This window comes from Branchiostoma floridae, chromosome 8 (assembly GCF_000003815.2).
Source record: "Branchiostoma floridae strain S238N-H82 chromosome 8, Bfl_VNyyK, whole genome shotgun sequence".
NCBI classification, from domain to species: domain Eukaryota; kingdom Metazoa; phylum Chordata; class Leptocardii; order Amphioxiformes; family Branchiostomatidae; genus Branchiostoma; species Branchiostoma floridae.
In genome coordinates, this window is record NC_049986.1 from 21,317,945 (window position 1) to 21,335,533 (window position 17,589).

The following is a 17,589-nucleotide window of genomic DNA, read 5'->3' on the forward strand; positions in this document are numbered from 1 at the left end:
TGAAATATGCGCACTCCCCTCCGCGCTTGAGTGTGCCGACCATTTTATTCAACTCGCCGGCGAGCCAAAGTGCGCTTAGAAACGCGTTCGGTGGTTCGCTCGAATCATTACTGAAGTTTGTTGAAAGTCCCCGCTAAGCTCCGAAGATCTGCGACCGCAACGGTCGATTCGGAAATCTACGGTCGGCTTACTTCCGGTAGGCTACCCGGAAGTAAGTGAATTTGGTCGCGGCTTACTTTGTCAAATTGACGTTGTTAATAAGCACTAGAAATGTGATAAAATGACGCAGATAAGTTAGAAATAAGTTGCAAATGTCAATCTGAATGGAGATTTTCAAGTTCAGAACATTTGAAATTTTGGCGCCATATTTCTACATTATGTCCCTTTAAATCTTTAAAAATCTCACCTGATAACGTTACTAAGTTTACCGTAGCCTTCTGATTTGCTTTGGAAAACTAATATGAAAGAGCTTATTGTTTCTATTTTTCTCAGCATGTTTTGTCGTAACATCAAATGATTTCGTTGCGTTATTGCTTCCTTATCTTTGTGTGATCATATTGCAGAACGGTGAGAGTTTCCGCTCCTCTGGACGTCGTTCCCATGTTCGTTCGCGCGGGAACGATGGTGCCTCTTCTCGATCCCAGAGTTATGACCCTCAGCGATGCCGCAGATCCAAAGGTCATCACCATGAAGCGACTTCAGGTCAGTGAAAAATAGTCTAGCTGCTAATTTTCTTTGTCAACAACAACAAATTGGGGCATTCTAGGGAAAGAGGTGCAAACTGCAGCTGTACGTGTTCTGGCGATAAACGATGCCGAAGATCCTTCTCGACTGCATTCTCGTACGCAGAGTCGAACCAAGCTGAGTTCTAGGTCGCAGGGGTTATATCTGCGAGAATATATCGATGGTAAGTTCTGTCGAAGCTTGCCGAAAATAATACGATAACTAAATCGTATGACGAATGTGGCAGTAGTATCTAAAATGAACTATGTCTATATCCTCTATCGTAGCACCTACTGCATCTGTGGATCTGGCCCACCGAGGACGGCTTCGCTCAGCTCGAGTTCCATGACAGGTCCTGGTGGTCCATGTATCATGTCATCTACGCAAGTGGGTAGCTTTTAGAATTTAGTTTCACTTAGTGACACTTACTGAATATACAGAGAGTAGCTATATGGGACAAGCTATTCTGGCTCTTTTTGTTTGTTGTAGTATTGAATTTGTATTGTCTAATTTTTCATAGTAGTTTTGTAAAGTTTAAAGGTTCACTTTGTCACCGCAGTTTTACTGAATATACTTACATGAGAGCCATGCACTTTCCAGATCCTTTCTTGTTAGTTTTTGTAATTTTGTTATATTTTTTTTTATATTTCAGAGCACTGGATGATCGCTTTTAACGACATGACGCCAAACAGAACTAACATTCTACAGGTTTCAGCACCGTGGACAGGTTAGTGATCATTTCCTTGTTTTTCCAACGTACAAATATTTCGCACCTTCCATACATCATACACCATATATGCTCTGATCGAGCTGTAAGGTCAGGTCTGTTCAGGTGACCACTTGTAGATAAGAAACACATGTACATAAGAAGCATCTGGCCGTTGTAACTCGTTTTTGGTGGCCCCTTAGATAATTTTCCCTTTGACATACTATAGTGACCACCTTTCCAATTAGACCAGATTTCATCCGACCCCTGAGTGAGTTTGACTGCACTCAAATATTGCGCCTTTAACATTTTCTATATTTGTGTTAACGATGCGAAAGAAATGTCTTCGCTGATTATGACCAAACTGGCTATGTTGAAATGACGTTCTCTCTGACTAACTTCTCTCTCCTTTTAGAAACGGTTTCCACAGTAACGACCCCCACGGGTCACGTATATCCCAAAGCAGCGTCTCTGGACAGGCTCCTCTCAGACGACGCGTCAGAAGGCTGGATAGTAGACCATACACAGCGCACACTGTGGGTACGGGTGGTCCCTCCTAACTGCGCTGATGGCATTATATACATAGAAAATTCATCTTCATCTGACAAGACGGGCTTTGGCTGATCGCGTCTTGTTTTGTAGGAAGGGATATACCTTTAGTGTATCATCAAGAAATACTTTTTTTAATATTAGTTCTGACGTTTAATAGCTTAATTGGCATAATAGGTAAAGTATTAAATGCAAATGACGGATGTCAGACCGCGGTATGGTTTATAATTTGTTGAATGTCGTTGTACAAATAAAGAGTAATCGTGGTGATATGTGACAGAGCTCTGCCATGACTATTCGGTTCTGTCTCGATGATTATCAGAATATTATTAAGAAAAATCCCTGCTAAATATAATGATTTTCTTGTGGGAGCAATAAGATGCGTCGGTCAGATACACAGAATGTTGTAGTAGCGAAACTTGACAGGAATAAACATTTAGATGTCGATAAGGATATTTGTAACTTAGTATCTATGGTTTCATAATAGAGAAAGGTACCATTTTGAGGCAAGCACAGAGCTCAGAAAATTCTGAGTCGATAGTTGATATATCGAATTTGAGACAAGGGCATACTCAAGACCATTTTTTTCTTCGGGTCAACTGAGTTCTGAGTCAACAGACGCTTCTCAGACATGCCTCCTCCTGTCGTCCTGAGCTAAAGCCGCAGTACCGTACCCAGAGGCAAGTCTGCGAGTCCTAATTTCACGCTGTCCTAGTTACAGACCTGTCCGACGGGACACTGCCGCCACGCGTCACCAACGACTTGTAACTAACGAAGTTAAACAAAGGCATCATAACACATAATGGAGCTTTGTTTGACTGTGATTTAAAGCTACAGTATACTAAAGGAAAAGTGAATTTGTTAAAGTCTGATCCGTTCTTTCAGAATTTTATCGGAGTACCGGAGTTGTGGCGAACAGTTAAACTAGCGCGGCCACTGTGAATATACCATTGTGTGAATGTGTCAAGTATATAAAGGCGGATGTCACGTATGGGGGGCGAGGCACGAATCGGTAACTTAGGCGGGTCAAAGTTCGATAAGTCATATTTTCTTCACCTCTGTAAATAATCAAGCAAGCCGCACCTCAGAGAGCGCGACGTGAGGACTTTGTGCGACAACATGGCTGCCATTGCGGACACCCGTCCCGCTGAAAACAACGTCAACACGGCCCACAAAAGCGTGGTGCTCGGTAAGTTCGAGGACCACTGCTCGGTGCTGACGGCGTGCCTGCAGGCCATGCGGCGAGAGGAGCTTCTCTGTGACGTGATCCTAGTGGTGGAGGGGAAGACCATCCCTGCACACAGGGTCGTGCTGGCCGCCTGCAGCGACTACTTCCTTTCCGTCTTTACTTCAGAAGCGGAGGGGACTGAAGAACAGCGGCAAGACACGACGATTCACGAGGTCGCCAACGCCAACTTCGACGCCGTGCACAAGATCGTGGCCATGATGTACTCCGGCGAGCTCGCGCTCAGCCCCGAGACCATTGAAGACCTCCTCCTGGCCGCACAGATCCTCCAAGTGGCCAAGGCCACCGACTTCTGCGTGCAGTATCTCCAGACACAGGTCGACAGAGAGACGTGTCTACAGTTTCTGAGCATCGCTGATAAATTCGAGCTCCCCGACCTGGACAGAAGGTACATACTTCAGCACGTACACGAGAACTTTTCCGAAATCTCTACGACGGAAGACTTTATCAATCTTGACAGTGAGACCGTGCAAGAGATCTTGAGCAGCGATAGGCTTGTAGTTTCGACGGAGAAGGAGGTGTTTGAGGCAGGGAGAAGATGGTTAGCGCACGATGAGGAGAGATACGAACATGCAGAAGCTGTCTTGGGACGGGTGCGTTTTTCATTCATGTCGCAAGAGGACCTTCTGCAAGCGGTATGTGAGAATGTGCTGACAGGTGGGTCATCTTATGAACTAATTTTTTTCTGGCAATATTTGAATGGCCTTGAATCTGGATATTAATCTTAATGCGAACCTCGGTAAAGGAAAGGCTGGACGACTATCAACACAGCTGTACAATGTCCTTGGCATGCCATACGTCAACACTGAAACGACATCGACAAGAAGTAACTAACTATGTTTAGCCATTCTTGACACCTGTCAGACGACGACGGCACCTAGTTTGTCTTTGGCGTGTATGCAGTCAAAGACACGCATCTACAACGTGACACTGCGTGGTATTCAAATTCTATCTAGTGAACTATCATTTCAAAGTTGGAATGTTCTAAAAAGTCAAAATATTTGGAGTCCTAAAAGCAGTTTACAATAATAGTATGATGATTTGTGACATCTTCATTTCAGTCAGGCCATTGGTAATTATCATTATTATGAGATATTTGACATAAGAAAATTTTTTGCGTTGTTGAATCGTTTAAAAGTTTTAAAACATCTCCACAGCTAACCCAGGGGTCATGGCGGTGGTGCAGGACGTGGTGGAAAGTCGTCTGCACCATGGCAACGGCGACTCCATCAGCCACCTAGCGGAGACCCCGCGAGGTGCACCCGTGAGGAAGCTCGTCATCCTGGGGGAGGGACATGAGGACATCCCGAGGGTCTATCAGACTTGCAGGTGAGGGTTCGAATTCCGTGTTGTCTTTGTTGGTTGTTGTGTTTTCTTACCTTTATATGCACTTCTGTCTTCTAGCCGCCATGGTCACTAAAATGACATAGCTAAAAAGTCATCATGATGGGCTTCCATACATCATCTCAAGTTAAAATTCAAGTTGGCCGCAGCCCAATGAAAGAATCAACTGATTTTGAACAGATTCGTATTCTTGCGAATTCTGTTGAGGTTTTGCCTTTTCAGGGAAGAACTCTGACAAAATACCATTGATGATTTGGCGTCGAGTTGTTAGGCTAGCAGAAACGGGATCGAGAGGTCATGCGTTCGATTCCTGGCATTCCTGGCTAGACATACTTTCCTCAGTCAAACTAGGGGTATAAATGGGAGCCTGACTTTGGTTGGGCCGGGGTGAGATAATAGGCGAGAGATGTGCTCCGCGTCCCAATACCGTGGCCTAGACACAGTGGATAACACCTCACTGCCCCTCAGAAAGTCTATGAGACTATTTTTACCTTTATCCTACATGCTCCTTTCGATTGACCTTACATACAGTTACAATGGTCACCTGTTACCTGCAGATATTACGAGCAGAAATGGGACGACTGGGTGGACCTGTCCTCCATGCCTCCGGGAACGGTTACCAGGCACGCCGTTGCCATGGTGAGCCACGCCCTGTACGTGCTGAGCGACCTTAAGGACAGACACGAGCTGTACCGGTACGACCTGGGGGTCAAAGGTTGTTTTTTTTGTTGTTTTTTTTTTGTTTATTCATTTGCACAACAAGAAAGTACATAATTATGACAAACGTTAAGAAAACACACACAACTACAGTTCGTAGCTTAGGAAGCTTTCGAGAAAGCACATTATACATAGTACGATAAACAATGGATTAAACAGGTGCAAGAGGAGGGGAAAGCGTACATATTCTAGGTTCTCCTCCTCTCCTTTATACCAAATAGAATTGATTAAAATCGATGAATAATAAAGTATAATAATACATAAAATGTGATGACGATACGATAATGATAAGCAGATAATTAACGGTACGAATTACGATAAGAACTAAACATACATAATGTGTATGAGGCTACTACGTCAAAAAAGAGGAGGTTGTTTGCATATTTGTTTGAAGGTTGGAAGAAGCTGGCTGGGCCCGAGCACAGACGGACCGGGTACGCGCTCAGCGCCTGGCGGGAGCACCTCTTCCTCATTGCCGGGAAGTGCCCGGTCACGACCGCGGTGGAGGAGTACGTGCCCACGGAAAACGAATGGAAATCTATCACAGGTCCATTTTAATGAGTTACCTAAAATTCTATAACCCTGTCACGAAAAGTTTTTATCTCCACGCACTGTCAGTTTGTACTTTGTTGAAGACCAAGATAGGTAAAGAGTATAGATTTATTTTAGTTCTATTTATCGATAAAGCTAGGAGAAGATAATTGTGACGTGATTTCCTTTATGCACATTGAAAGATACCCAGACCTAAAGCCTAAAAGTAGAGATGCCCTCTCACAACGCAACTTTCAACCACCTGTTACTCAAGAGAGAAAAGTCACAGATCTAGACAATTCAAACTTCGCATGAAAGATGAATTTTAAAACCATGGACTATATGAATTCTGACTTGAACATAGCCTCAAGACGTTCCAAATAAAAGCTAAGTATGTTTCAAAGTTGATTGAACAAACACTAACCTGCATGCTCATATATCTTGGTCGCATAGCGTTCCCGACAGAAGTGTACGACCATGCAGCCATAGCGGGGCCGGATAACCAGCTCTACGTGACGGGCGGAGCGGTGACACAGCCGGCCGGCATCTTCGACAGCGGCCCGGCCAAGTCCGCCAGCAAGAGGTGGGTCTACAGCTGCCCGGGTCCCGGGGAGCCCTGGGAACGAGAGGCCAACATGAACGCACCCCGGGCACGACACGTCATGCAAGTGAGTTGTTCGGAAAGTACACTGGTCAATGAATTTTGCATTTGTCAACTTTCACCTCAATAACGCAAACTAACACAAGATTAAAGATATGTGTTCATAGAGGAAAATGCCAATTCCAAAGACGCTATTGTCTGTGACATAGAAATTACCAAAAAGTTGTCGAGAAACCCAGAAAATGACACGTGATACCTGTCCACTCTTCATGCGCCGTTCCTAATCCTTACAAGTTGTTTTAATATATACATGTAGTGGTTGCTATACAGAGAACGCTTCTGTTCTATTTCAAACTTACGTCAGAGGTAATTGTCAGTCAGATTCATTCTGGAACACAGGCTGCCGACGCACGTCTCTTTCTTCAGTATAAAGTCTTCAACAGTGTCAATGCGCCTTGTAGCCATGTCACACAGCCAGTGCACTTCACCCAAATGTGCTGATCGCCAGGTGGTTGCTAAATTTAACTCGTCATAGATTTGAGTGTATTTTTCCAATTGAAAACCTGCCCTAATACATTGAACATGGCACAGTGACCTCTGAACATTGGCTGATCTCTAAAAATTGTTCTGTGATTCCGAGAACACTGCTGAAAATATGGCTTTACTCTTAATTTATTAATAAAGCTCACGGACTTGTCGACGCGTTGGTGAATGTGACAACGGCTTTTTGCAATTTGGTTTAAACCTTACGTCTTGAACTTCCAGGTGCTAGGAGACGGTATGTACGTGTTCGGCGGCGCGTCCAAGGGCAACGGGGACGTCGAACGCTTCGACGTGACGTCACGACAATGGAGCGTGGTAACCAAGCAACGGGTTCTGGCGGGACTCGCGCCACACGGAGCCGTGGCGATGGACTACCGGATCTACGTGGCGCTGAAGGGAGAGAACGACAGTAAAGGGGTTGTGTACGAGTTTGATCCTGAGACCGAGCGGTGGGACACGCACTGTAGACTGCCGTGGGACGTGCGGGGGGTGGGGCTATGTGTGCTGGACGTGCCGCAGTGGCTGCTGAAGAGGAGGATCACGATAACGTAGCGCTGATCTGTACATATCACGATAGCTACAAGAAAAGTTAGTTGTTCTGGTTATGTAACGTAACAGTTACGTGTACTATGCACAAAAGCCGAAAATGACAGTTTTGGCGCCATGGTCTGTTCAATGCAGTGGACGTGTCACAGTGGCTACTGAAAAGAACAATCATTATCACGTAGCGATACCCATGGTATAAAATTTGTATTCATAGTAAGGTTTTAAGACCCAATTTTCTACCAGATCTCCTCAGTGCCACTGACTAAAGGTAGATGTTACCTGAAACGTTTGACCGTTTCCAATGTCATACCCAGTTGCTTGAGTAACTGATATTTGGCATATTTTATTACCTGGATGTCTAACCTTCATCCACACGTAGCAATGATCGCAGTGAAAGAGTGTTACTAATGTCAATATAGCTAGCTAGTAGATAAATTAGTCCTTCTGGGAAGGTAACGTTTTGTGTATGTACGAAAGCCGAAAATGACAATTTTGACGCCTGAGGTCTATTCAAAGCAGTGAAAAGTTATGACGTTGTATATAGCTCCCGAGAGAATCCCCATAGCGCTGCCAGCCAGCAAGATTGTACAATTAACGTTGTTTTTAGTCTGAAGATAATTCTATATAGATTGCAAATGTATTACACGTTTGTAGCCTATATCTTCAGTTCACCCTGAGACCAATTCCTACCTAGATTTGAAAATCCGTTCAGAAATTCATATGTAGCATATGCCTTACTAACATATAAAAGTGTAAGCTTCCAATCAGTGGCTATCTTTAATGTACATGTTTTATTAGTTTAATTTCAACTATGTACAAAAAATACAGCAAGAGATTCACTTTTCTGTTGAATGGTATAAATTCTTACTGTTGTTTGTCCACTTCTTGCAACAGAAGCAATTCTTCGTTCAGGGATGTTTTTCATAAAACTTAGTTGTGGTCTTAGCATAACATAGCAGAACTAGGCTACCCTGATATGTGACTTGACAAAGACACGTGTACTGCCCCTAAAACTCTTCTTCATTACATAAATTACTTATGCTACATACATGTGATGAGCAACTACCAAGTCCTGGCCAAGACTTGCAGAGATTTCTAAATTACGTTTTTGAGCCATCAATTACTTGTATCATCTTACATGTATTTCATTAAAAAAATCATATGTATATTTAGGGTGATCCGTCTACAGTTTTAAACTTGTACAACAAAATGAAATGTTCCTCCTTGTAGTACATTATTAACAAATTCAACTACATGTAGATGTATAGGCAAATACCTACTACAAGATATAAAACTACGTATCAGTTTATTAGTAGCATATTTTTTCTTGCCTACAATGCTGACACTCTGCACATTTCTGAAAGAAATTACTGATATCTCTGCGCTTGTACTACAAAAAATACTGACAAAATTTGGTCAAATTAATAAATTACATATTGAAGAGCTATGTTTTATTTTGCTTCACATAACTTTACACAAGACTTTGTCAAAATGCCTTAAATGTGATGAAATAATGACAAGATATAACACATTTTGCCAGTTTGTACATTGTATAGTGAGCCAGTGAGTTACAGTCCATATCATCAAATGACTTTGTGTTCACAATAGACACAGATAGATTCTCTACATTTCTGTGTGCTAAAAGCACAGATCTAGATGCTGCTATAGCTAGGAGGGGGTATTCCTATATACATTGTAATACATACATGTACATATACAATACATGCACATGTATTAGTTCAGGGGTCATCCAATTACAATGTATAATGGTTAAATGAATCTTCTAAAATAAATGTTACAGTACAAAGAAAACAGGACAAAATAAAATCTAAGAAATTTGAGAAACTAGGAATTTCAATCCTAAATTCCCAATGTCTCTCCAAATGTAACATAACCAGCACTGAAGACTGAAAGTCAATGTAGCTCACAATGATATAATCACTGTGATGTAAAACGTGTAGCTCAAATGCAGGGAAAATAGGATGGACAAACTCCACAAAAATTACTATAACAGTAGTGTAGGAATGGCACTTAAAAATGGGCAGAAACTGCATACAAGGCCCCAGCCCCCCTCCCAAACCCTGTCTCCTACAGGAGTTCTGCATGTACAACTTTTGTTCACTATTTCCTACGAGCGCTGCATGAATCAGAATAACCAGAATCTGAAGAACACGACACAGATGGTGACTATGATGGCTCCGGCCGCCACCTTGGCATACGTCGACCTGAGGTTCAGCATCTTGGCGTCTTTTCTGTACTTCTGAGACAACCCCGCTAGGTTACTGGCCTTGTCGTCTAGAACTGGAGTAAGAACAATCATGTATCAGATGTTAGGATGTTAGCACTGGTACTATTCTTTAACAAAAGAAAACAGTAAAATTTTATAAATTTAACATTTGCTTGAAGCTCTGCCAAAACATGGGTGAAACTTTCAATTTAAATTCATTCCTGTTATTTTCTGAACTGTCTGTAGCCGCCACACATCAACTAATGATGCAAGCGAACGATTGATTGACTAGGTAGTGTATTACACAAGAACGAATGAGGGAGATTCTTGAAACTGAGACTAAAAATGATGCTAGATACTTTTATGCTGCACATTGGAAACTACCAGTACTGAAGATATTATTATGTCATTCTGACTGTTAGAACAATAAGCAACAAAGCCCCCCACACACACACACTTGTTCCATATGTGTGCATAATTTCTTATAACCAACAAATCTATATTCTAACATTACCAACTTGCACCACCATCCCTTGTTTGTTTTTGTGTGCCTAGACTCAAAATTGCTCTATTCGTCCATCAGTTCTGGTTTTCTTAGAGACCAAATTAAACCCTTGGACCCCTCCTTACCTGACAAGGCCTCTCCTCTCTGAAGGACATCATCAATGTTCTGGACCATGATCCTTTGCACATCCTGCAGCTCTGTGTTGAGATGTGTCAGGTTTCGCCTCGCTCTGGAGTCCATGTACGACTTCTTCGCTTTCTGGATATACGTGTCTGAAATATCAAAACATTGGTATCATAGGCTTAAAGACAACCACACCTTCACACCAAACTCGTACCTTAGGACAAAGAAAGAAGTATGTGATTCCGAAACACCTATACCAGGTCATTGGATGAATGAATCAATACAACATTGTAGAAAATATCCTTTCCTCTATGAGTATGACAAAATGTGTTCCCGAGACTCTCTCTTCTAAATCTGCTTATCACACCTCCACATTTTAAATTCTATAAATGACTCAACCAACTGTATACGGTGAAATGAGGCTTGATCGAATCCCATTGCTCCCTTAAACATGAATGTACCAATGGCCAATCTTCACTCTAGTAATATTCATTTGGAAGTTATTGAATGGTTTGGAGAACTAAGCAAGCCCATTACATCATACAGTACTCACCGTGATGAGTCATCAGCCATTTTTCAATACTCTGAATCACTAAGTTTAGCCCTTAAGCAACCTTTGACTTCCGACAGTTTCAGACCTACCAAACTCAATCATGGAGTAGGGTCTGGACACTGTTGCCACTCTCTTCCCATACTGTATCTGGAACTCCCCCTGTAGATCCTCCAGGTACGAGAACGCCAGCCTCTTGGAGTAACTCTTGTCACACAGCACCAGGTAGCACACACCTCGCTCTATCAGATAGCTGGGGAGGAAGGAAAGGTGCCTCAATATTGAATCAAACTGTAATATTCTCAATCTCCAGCAAGTATATCATGCTATATGTCCTTTTTTAATCAGAGGAGCAGTGATTGTGTGGCCATGACTTGCCTTCTTGATACAATACATGTGTATCATAACATAGTAAAGAGTGACATAAAAAAAGCTTAAAAGAAGATAAAGTAAGTGCATAAGAATGTGTTAGGGTTACATCCATATGTAGCCTATGACTTGCAAACAGGTGTATTAAAGTGTGAGTCACACATCATGTGCTTCATCCTACCATCACTTGGAGTGATGCAATCTTCACTAAACATTTTATTACACAGTAATATATAAGCAACTGACACAATAATTGTAGTAATTCGTTCTTTATACTTAAACTGTTACCATTTGTCAAAGGTTGGTCATGGATCTCTACTGTTAGTGTTACTCTACAAAGTCTACATTATTAGCGATGGTCACAAGTTCAACTTACTGCATGAAACTGAAAGTTATAAAATCATAGTTCTTTTTTGTACGTACTGGAAGATCATGGGTCCTGACTCAATACTACATCTGGGTGGAGACTGTTCGTTCAGCTTCCTGAACAGCATCTTGCCCTGGTTCTGGTACTCCATGTAGTTACGCCCCATCTGAGGAGAGAAAACAACAACATACTATTGGGTCAGCACGACAGCTCATCTTTGTTGGTGGTTTACATAGTACAGTAGAAGCTGTAAGCCGCACACCCATTTGCCAGCGTGTTTCATGCAATTATCCGGGTGATGCAACAAAGCAAAGCTATCCAGCTGGACCATACGGGTTTGGGATTTTGTGACTCTGTGCAATAAACAGAAGTGTGCAGTAATTCGCTGTGCAATTAACCGACTTCTACAGAACATACTGGTAAATAAAATTTTGACTATCCAACTGCAGTTCCTTCAGAATCCATATAAAGCTGACTTGGATGATACCTAGGTTGAATAAAGTTGCTAGCCATTGGGTTGTGCATGCTATTCTTGAAAGTGAAAATATATACTTGAAAGCAAAAGTGAGAGATACTTATAGTTATACTGCACCTTATCCCCCTTCCAAGGTGAAAGGCAAGCAGAGCAGATGAAAAGTTATTCATTTTCTATTCAAATGACACACGCTTAAATTGTAAAACATAGTTCACCAAGTCTACCTGTGGTCCAACTCTTGATATTTAAGCGAATTTGGTTCCAATAGACTACCTTCACATGGAAGAAGGAAGGCAGGGAATATGATGTAATAGTAATGTGCTAACATAAGGCCATCAGGAACTGAAACTTTTTCTGTGGTGATGTGGCAGTCAGATTGTGTTGGCATGATTAGAAATGGTAAAAACGTATGTATACATCAAAAGACGTTCAATCCATACAGTTATTGAACGAAGTACTAGTAAGTACCATTGAGGAACAGATAACCAGAATACAGACAGGTTAGTCTAATAGAAAAGTACTCATCTTGGATTTCGTACACACTCCATGCAAGGTAACACTTACTCAAGCAACTGGATAGGTTTGTAAACCGTCAGGCATTTCAGATAGCATCCACCGTCACTAAGAAAGCAGATGCCATCTGAAACATAAGTTCATAAATCTATCTAATTGCTTAACTAAGTAACTGTTATCTTGCAAATCTCATGACTTTCTGGATTTTTACCCTTCATTGGTGTACACACTCCAGTGCTCATAAAATCATTATAGATTCTTAAATTACTTCATTACCTTAAATTATACTGTCCAATTAATAAACATGCTCAGTAAATTCTTTGATTCTCCAGTTTCTAGACCCTACTAGTGAACATATGAATGCTTAGTCGGCAAAAATCCACTGCAACATGTCCTTAGCCATGTGCCACCAGCAGTAACGGCACGGATACATGTATATTTAACGTTATTCACTGGCAAACGTCCCCCTGGATCAATGAAGTCTCGTACAAAAGAGGGAGGGGGGCGGGTCATGTTTGGTCGGACCTACCTGTTCATCCTCCTGCATAGAGGCGGATAGCGGCAGCCCGTCCGCCACGCGGGCGATCATCGTCATCAGCACCATGTTCGCTCCTTCTCCTGCCGCCTGTAGCTGTATCTAACCCTGAAACCGTCCCGTACACGTCAGGAACCGCAACTTTCACGGGGTGACGTGGCTGCCGCTCGATTCTCAGAAGAGGTTAGAGTTCAGCGTTCTCTGTCGGTAATCATCGGCAATTTCCGGCAGCATGCGGAAGTCGTTTGAAATCGTGTTTCTGGACAGAATTACACTATTCTATTCTCTGATTGGAAAGAAAGCAGTAAAAGTTCCCTATTTTTTTGTGTTTTCGTGTTTGAAAATCTTCAGGATTTCTCAAATTTTCGAAAATCCGTTGTCTCGTTTGTGCGCATGCGTGCTTGACACGTCGCACTAGTTCCGGAAAACATGGCGGCCGGTTGTCCGACAGCGTGAGCATTTCTGCACTTTCTACACCAAAACTCGCCTTTCTGAGAAGCCACACGAGCTTGTTTTAACGTCAGACGACGGCCAGGATACTGGACAAAGACAAGAAGCTACTTACAGTTGGTTATCTGACTTACAAATTGGTTTAAACGGCGACTATAACGAGCAGTTTTACCCCGAAATAGTCAAATCTGTGATCCGTATGGTCAGGGTACGACTACCAAGAACGCGTTAGGAAGGTCCATCAACTTCTGATAGGATAATATTCCGGTAAGTACAGATGATAAACATGTTATATTCTACAGTTTAACATTGCGTAAGATCGCCGACATGTAGTTTGTTTAGGTTTACTCGCACACTAACTAAGTGGACATTTCTAGCACCTGGAAACGAGGTATACGAAAATCAACAGACAGGTGGATTTGGTACGATTCTTCCAGGATCTGACATGATTTAGACTTACTCTGATTGGTGAACTTAAGTACAAACTACTTGACATAGACTACATGATAGAGTAGCCCATCTTTTGAATCTAACATAGTGATTTGTGAAGCATTATTTTGGGGTTGAAGTACAGTACACTAATACTAGTACTGATATTTTATGGCATCAGTCACTGCAAGGGGGTGGGAGGGGGAGGGGTGGAATCTGCCAGAGCAATTAATTATTAAGGGTGTTCAGTCTGTCAGTGTCTGTCCTATTGTCTAACATTGGGACAACAATGGTATGTTGATGGTCTGTTTGTGTCTTTGTGATAGCACAGATTCAACTACCAATGAGGTGGCACTTGCTAAAATAATTATGGCTCTAAATTGTTATGAATGAGTGAATGTACCAATTACCAATTTACAGAAGCATTTTGTCTAATATGATTTGGGGTAAGCATAAGTAAGTGTTCTAGTAAGAGTGAAACTTAATGATATCAATACACTTCCATGCACAATCACAGAGTTGAGCTCCCTGCCTGAGCTATAATTTGAACAACTGACCTGTCAGACCAAAGCCAGGAATGGGGTCTACCTGATGTGTGTAGTGTTCTAAATAATTACTGATTGACTGTCTTGAATAAGTAGCCATATGGCACCAACCATTGCCTCTCTCCCCATATACACCAAGAAATGTGGAGGTTCTTTTGTGACCAATATTTATGTCAACCGGGACTTACCCATTGTAATTTTGTATCTGTTTGTAAAGAAGCTCCTAGTAGTATTGATGTTGTTATCATCTGACTGTAAAAATAACATCTCATCACATCTCCTCACCCTGACCTTGACCTTTAACCCCTGACAAAGCTCTGTTCCACAGTCCATTCTTCACAGCCTTCCGTACTTTGACCTCTGCTATCAGATCGTAAATGTTATTCCACTAAGTCTGCATTGGTATAACCTTACTGAGTACATAGAGTAAGTACAGAAAGTTGTAGCTAGGTACTGGTACTTTCACACAAGGCAAATACTAATCACAAACCTTGTCACACAGTTGTAAATCCACACACTACATCAATTCCACGATATTGTTTTCAAGCAATGCATGTACATATGTACATAATAACTCATGTCTGTCAAAAGTGCTTTTCACGTGGATTTGGAAAAAAAAGACTCCTTTCATTCAGCTGACTACTGGATGAAAACATCTTCATATTTTATGTTATTGTAGTTTTAGATATGATTACATAAAAATGCATTTCACATTCTCAAATATCATTTGGTAAAGACAAAAATATACCCTTCATTTTGTTATTGTTGAAATGTTGATTGGAGTTCATGTCAGCAATGTCAGGAGACTTTGATGCATATCAAAGATCCTGTCACCATAGCAACCATGGTTGATTGACATGCTGTTGTTGACCCAGCTGTGACAGGTCCATTGATGGTCATTGCTGTCTGTATTACAGCCATGCTCAAAGTCTGTCTGAATGTCAGTGTTAGGTCATCAAATGGACAATGTCAACTTCTATGTCTCTTTTGGTTGCAAGCCAGGAAATCAGAGTCCTGGACTTCATAATCAGGGTTGTTGAAGAACAGCCAGCAAGCTAGACTTCTAGCAAATCCATGGTTTAAACTTTGTCTTTGAGGTTATATAAATGTCACAGTATTAATGATGTACTTGTTCATGTAAAATGAACCGTGTAAAATTAACTTTAAGGATTATGAATGAGATTGAAGATAAGTTATTAGACAGTGATTGAAGAAAAATGATTTACACAAGAACACTAGAAGCAATATTCAATATTACACTTACACATATAATACAGTGGCCAAGGCCATCCCTTTTACTACTAGTACTGGTAATAGCAAGCTTAAGAGAGAGGGCACACTTATGATGGTGAGATTATTTGCACAGTGTCCAGGATGTTATACTTGATATGGTTGGTCTGCTGTGACTAAAGTTGTAAGGTTTACAAATCAACATTCCATTTACACTGGGTATAGACAGTGCTCCAAGAGTGTGGAATCCTTTTAAACAGCCATATGTCAGTGTTAGAAATAATGACCATGAAGTCCCTAATTTGTAAAACCAGATGAGTAGGTACATGTAAGTTTCCATACTCTTATTAGACTGAGCTCCAAGAGTGTGATAGCCTCTTTAGCAACCATGCATCAGGGTTAGAAATAATGACCATAAAGTCCCTAATTTGTAAAACCAGATGGGCAGGATTTAGGAAAGAAGGTAACTGTTAATGTTAACGGATAACCCTGTTGATAGTTAATTGATCATTGTTACAGAAAGCATTTGTATTGCTTTACCTTGTCGTGGGATGTATTGGAAAACATGCATTCTTAATCCCTATCTAATGGTGTAACTACAAGTGTAGCTTGAGAATATGTTATAGGAAATTACTGTCACAGAAAGGATGATTCCTACTTCTTGCATTTTCCTAACCTATTTATTCAACTAGACTTGTTCTATCATACATCTTTTGCATTCTGCAGAATAAAAAGTTAGATGTCATGCTATTAAGTAGAAAAGAACTTAAGATACTAATCTATATCACCTATCTTAACAAATTACCTTGTGATCATATATTACTAGTATTAGGTCCTAAGTCATGTTGGTTTTCTGTTTCCACAGTCTGTACTTGAGGTGGTGACCCCAGTTCAACATCATGGCGGACCAACCTGCTGACGACAGGTAAGAGCTGTTGAATACTGAAGGTTTGTTTGGTTTTGTGTCATGTCTAAAGTCAATACATCATGAACTCTAATTTAGTCTAGTAAAGGATAGTTTTTCACCCTCATTTCTGACTCTTTGTCAGTGCTTCTATTTGGTATGGCAAAAATTGGGCAGAAATGATAGATATTGATTTTGGGAGCAAACTGGAAACTGGACTTTTTTTATAGAAAGAAATGTAGTGTGATCACATGGTAGGTAACAGCTAACAGCTTGTAGACAGGCCATTGGACATGTGATCAATATATCATAGGAATCACAAAGGAAAGGATGAGGTCATACAGCATGTAATGGCCAGGGACCAACATATAATGTGCTAAAGTGGACACATTACAGCAGGAGTTTTGTTTGAATTCTTGTTTACTTTTGTTGCTGTGTTCTTGATACATGTGCTTCCAAATTTACAAAGTCCATGGCATCCCAAGGGGTGGAAAAGTAAAATTTGTAGAAATATGTTTGATTCATTCGGACCCAGTTGTAAATGTGGAGGAAACTTCCCCAATAGGATGAATTAAAATTATGAACGATAGGAACATCTTCCAAGCATTTTACTCTGCTATTTATGAGTATTTACTTTCTCTGATGTTTATACTGAGAGCAGAGAAAAGGTAGGAACCTTGCTTAATTTCTTGTTTTGTTTTTTAGTATGCAGGATTCAAAACAGGGAAATTATATAGATAAAAAGATAAGATGTAAGATTTTCATCACAGTTCAGTTTACTGTGTTCTTTTATATTTGGAAAAAGACCTTAATGATATTTCAAGGAACCAGTGTCTGAACCATGTAGGATAAATCTTTCAG

At 41.2% G+C, this 17,589-nt stretch overlaps 6 protein-coding genes across 6 annotated transcripts in view; 5 read left to right on the forward strand and 1 right to left on the reverse strand.

Annotated features, from left to right (window-relative positions):
- The window catches only part of LOC118421914 (alpha-xylosidase XylQ-like), a 12,857-nt gene extending 12,350 nt beyond the window's left edge, over nt 1-507 (forward strand). The window contains exon 21 of the mRNA XM_035829418.1: nt 493-507. Within this exon, the coding sequence (XP_035685311.1) occupies nt 493-507 (15 nt within the window). The remainder of the gene's footprint in view (nt 1-492) is intronic.
- A 32-nt stretch (nt 508-539) lies between these two features.
- On the forward strand, nt 540-2,920 carry LOC118421915. The gene is made up of 5 exons (XM_035829419.1): nt 540-702; nt 1,011-1,110; nt 1,376-1,450; nt 1,845-1,969; nt 2,864-2,920. The coding sequence occupies exons 1-5, from the start codon at nt 601-603 to the stop codon at nt 2,918-2,920; spliced, it is 459 nt and encodes a 152-aa protein (XP_035685312.1). The 5' UTR covers nt 540-600.
- On the forward strand, nt 2,683-4,105 carry LOC118421916 (kelch-like protein 3). Its single transcript, XM_035829420.1, has 2 exons — nt 2,683-3,881; nt 4,089-4,105. The coding sequence occupies exons 1-2, from the start codon at nt 3,098-3,100 to the stop codon at nt 4,103-4,105; spliced, it is 801 nt and encodes a 266-aa protein (XP_035685313.1). The 5' UTR covers nt 2,683-3,097.
- Nucleotides 4,106-4,380: 275 nt separating this feature from the next.
- LOC118421917 lies at nt 4,381-5,843 on the forward strand. The gene is made up of 3 exons (XM_035829421.1): nt 4,381-4,553; nt 5,126-5,283; nt 5,680-5,843. Exons 1-3 carry the CDS (start codon nt 4,396-4,398, stop codon nt 5,841-5,843), a joined length of 480 nt encoding a protein of 159 aa, XP_035685314.1. The 5' UTR covers nt 4,381-4,395.
- A 401-nt stretch (nt 5,844-6,244) lies between these two features.
- Nucleotides 6,245-7,838, forward strand: LOC118421919 (kelch-like protein 31). The gene is made up of 2 exons (XM_035829422.1): nt 6,245-6,484; nt 7,183-7,838. The coding sequence occupies exons 1-2, from the start codon at nt 6,245-6,247 to the stop codon at nt 7,510-7,512; spliced, it is 570 nt and encodes a 189-aa protein (XP_035685315.1). The 3' UTR covers nt 7,513-7,838.
- A 440-nt stretch (nt 7,839-8,278) lies between these two features.
- On the reverse strand, nt 8,279-13,373 carry LOC118421039 (vesicle-trafficking protein SEC22b-B-like). The gene is made up of 5 exons (XM_035828185.1): nt 13,165-13,373; nt 11,704-11,813; nt 11,004-11,164; nt 10,364-10,510; nt 8,279-9,807 (listed from the first exon to the last, which is right to left on the reverse strand). Exons 1-5 carry the CDS (start codon nt 13,237-13,239, stop codon nt 9,653-9,655), a joined length of 648 nt encoding a protein of 215 aa, XP_035684078.1. The 5' UTR covers nt 13,240-13,373; the 3' UTR covers nt 8,279-9,652.
- Between the last annotated feature and the right edge of the window lie 4,216 nt (nt 13,374-17,589).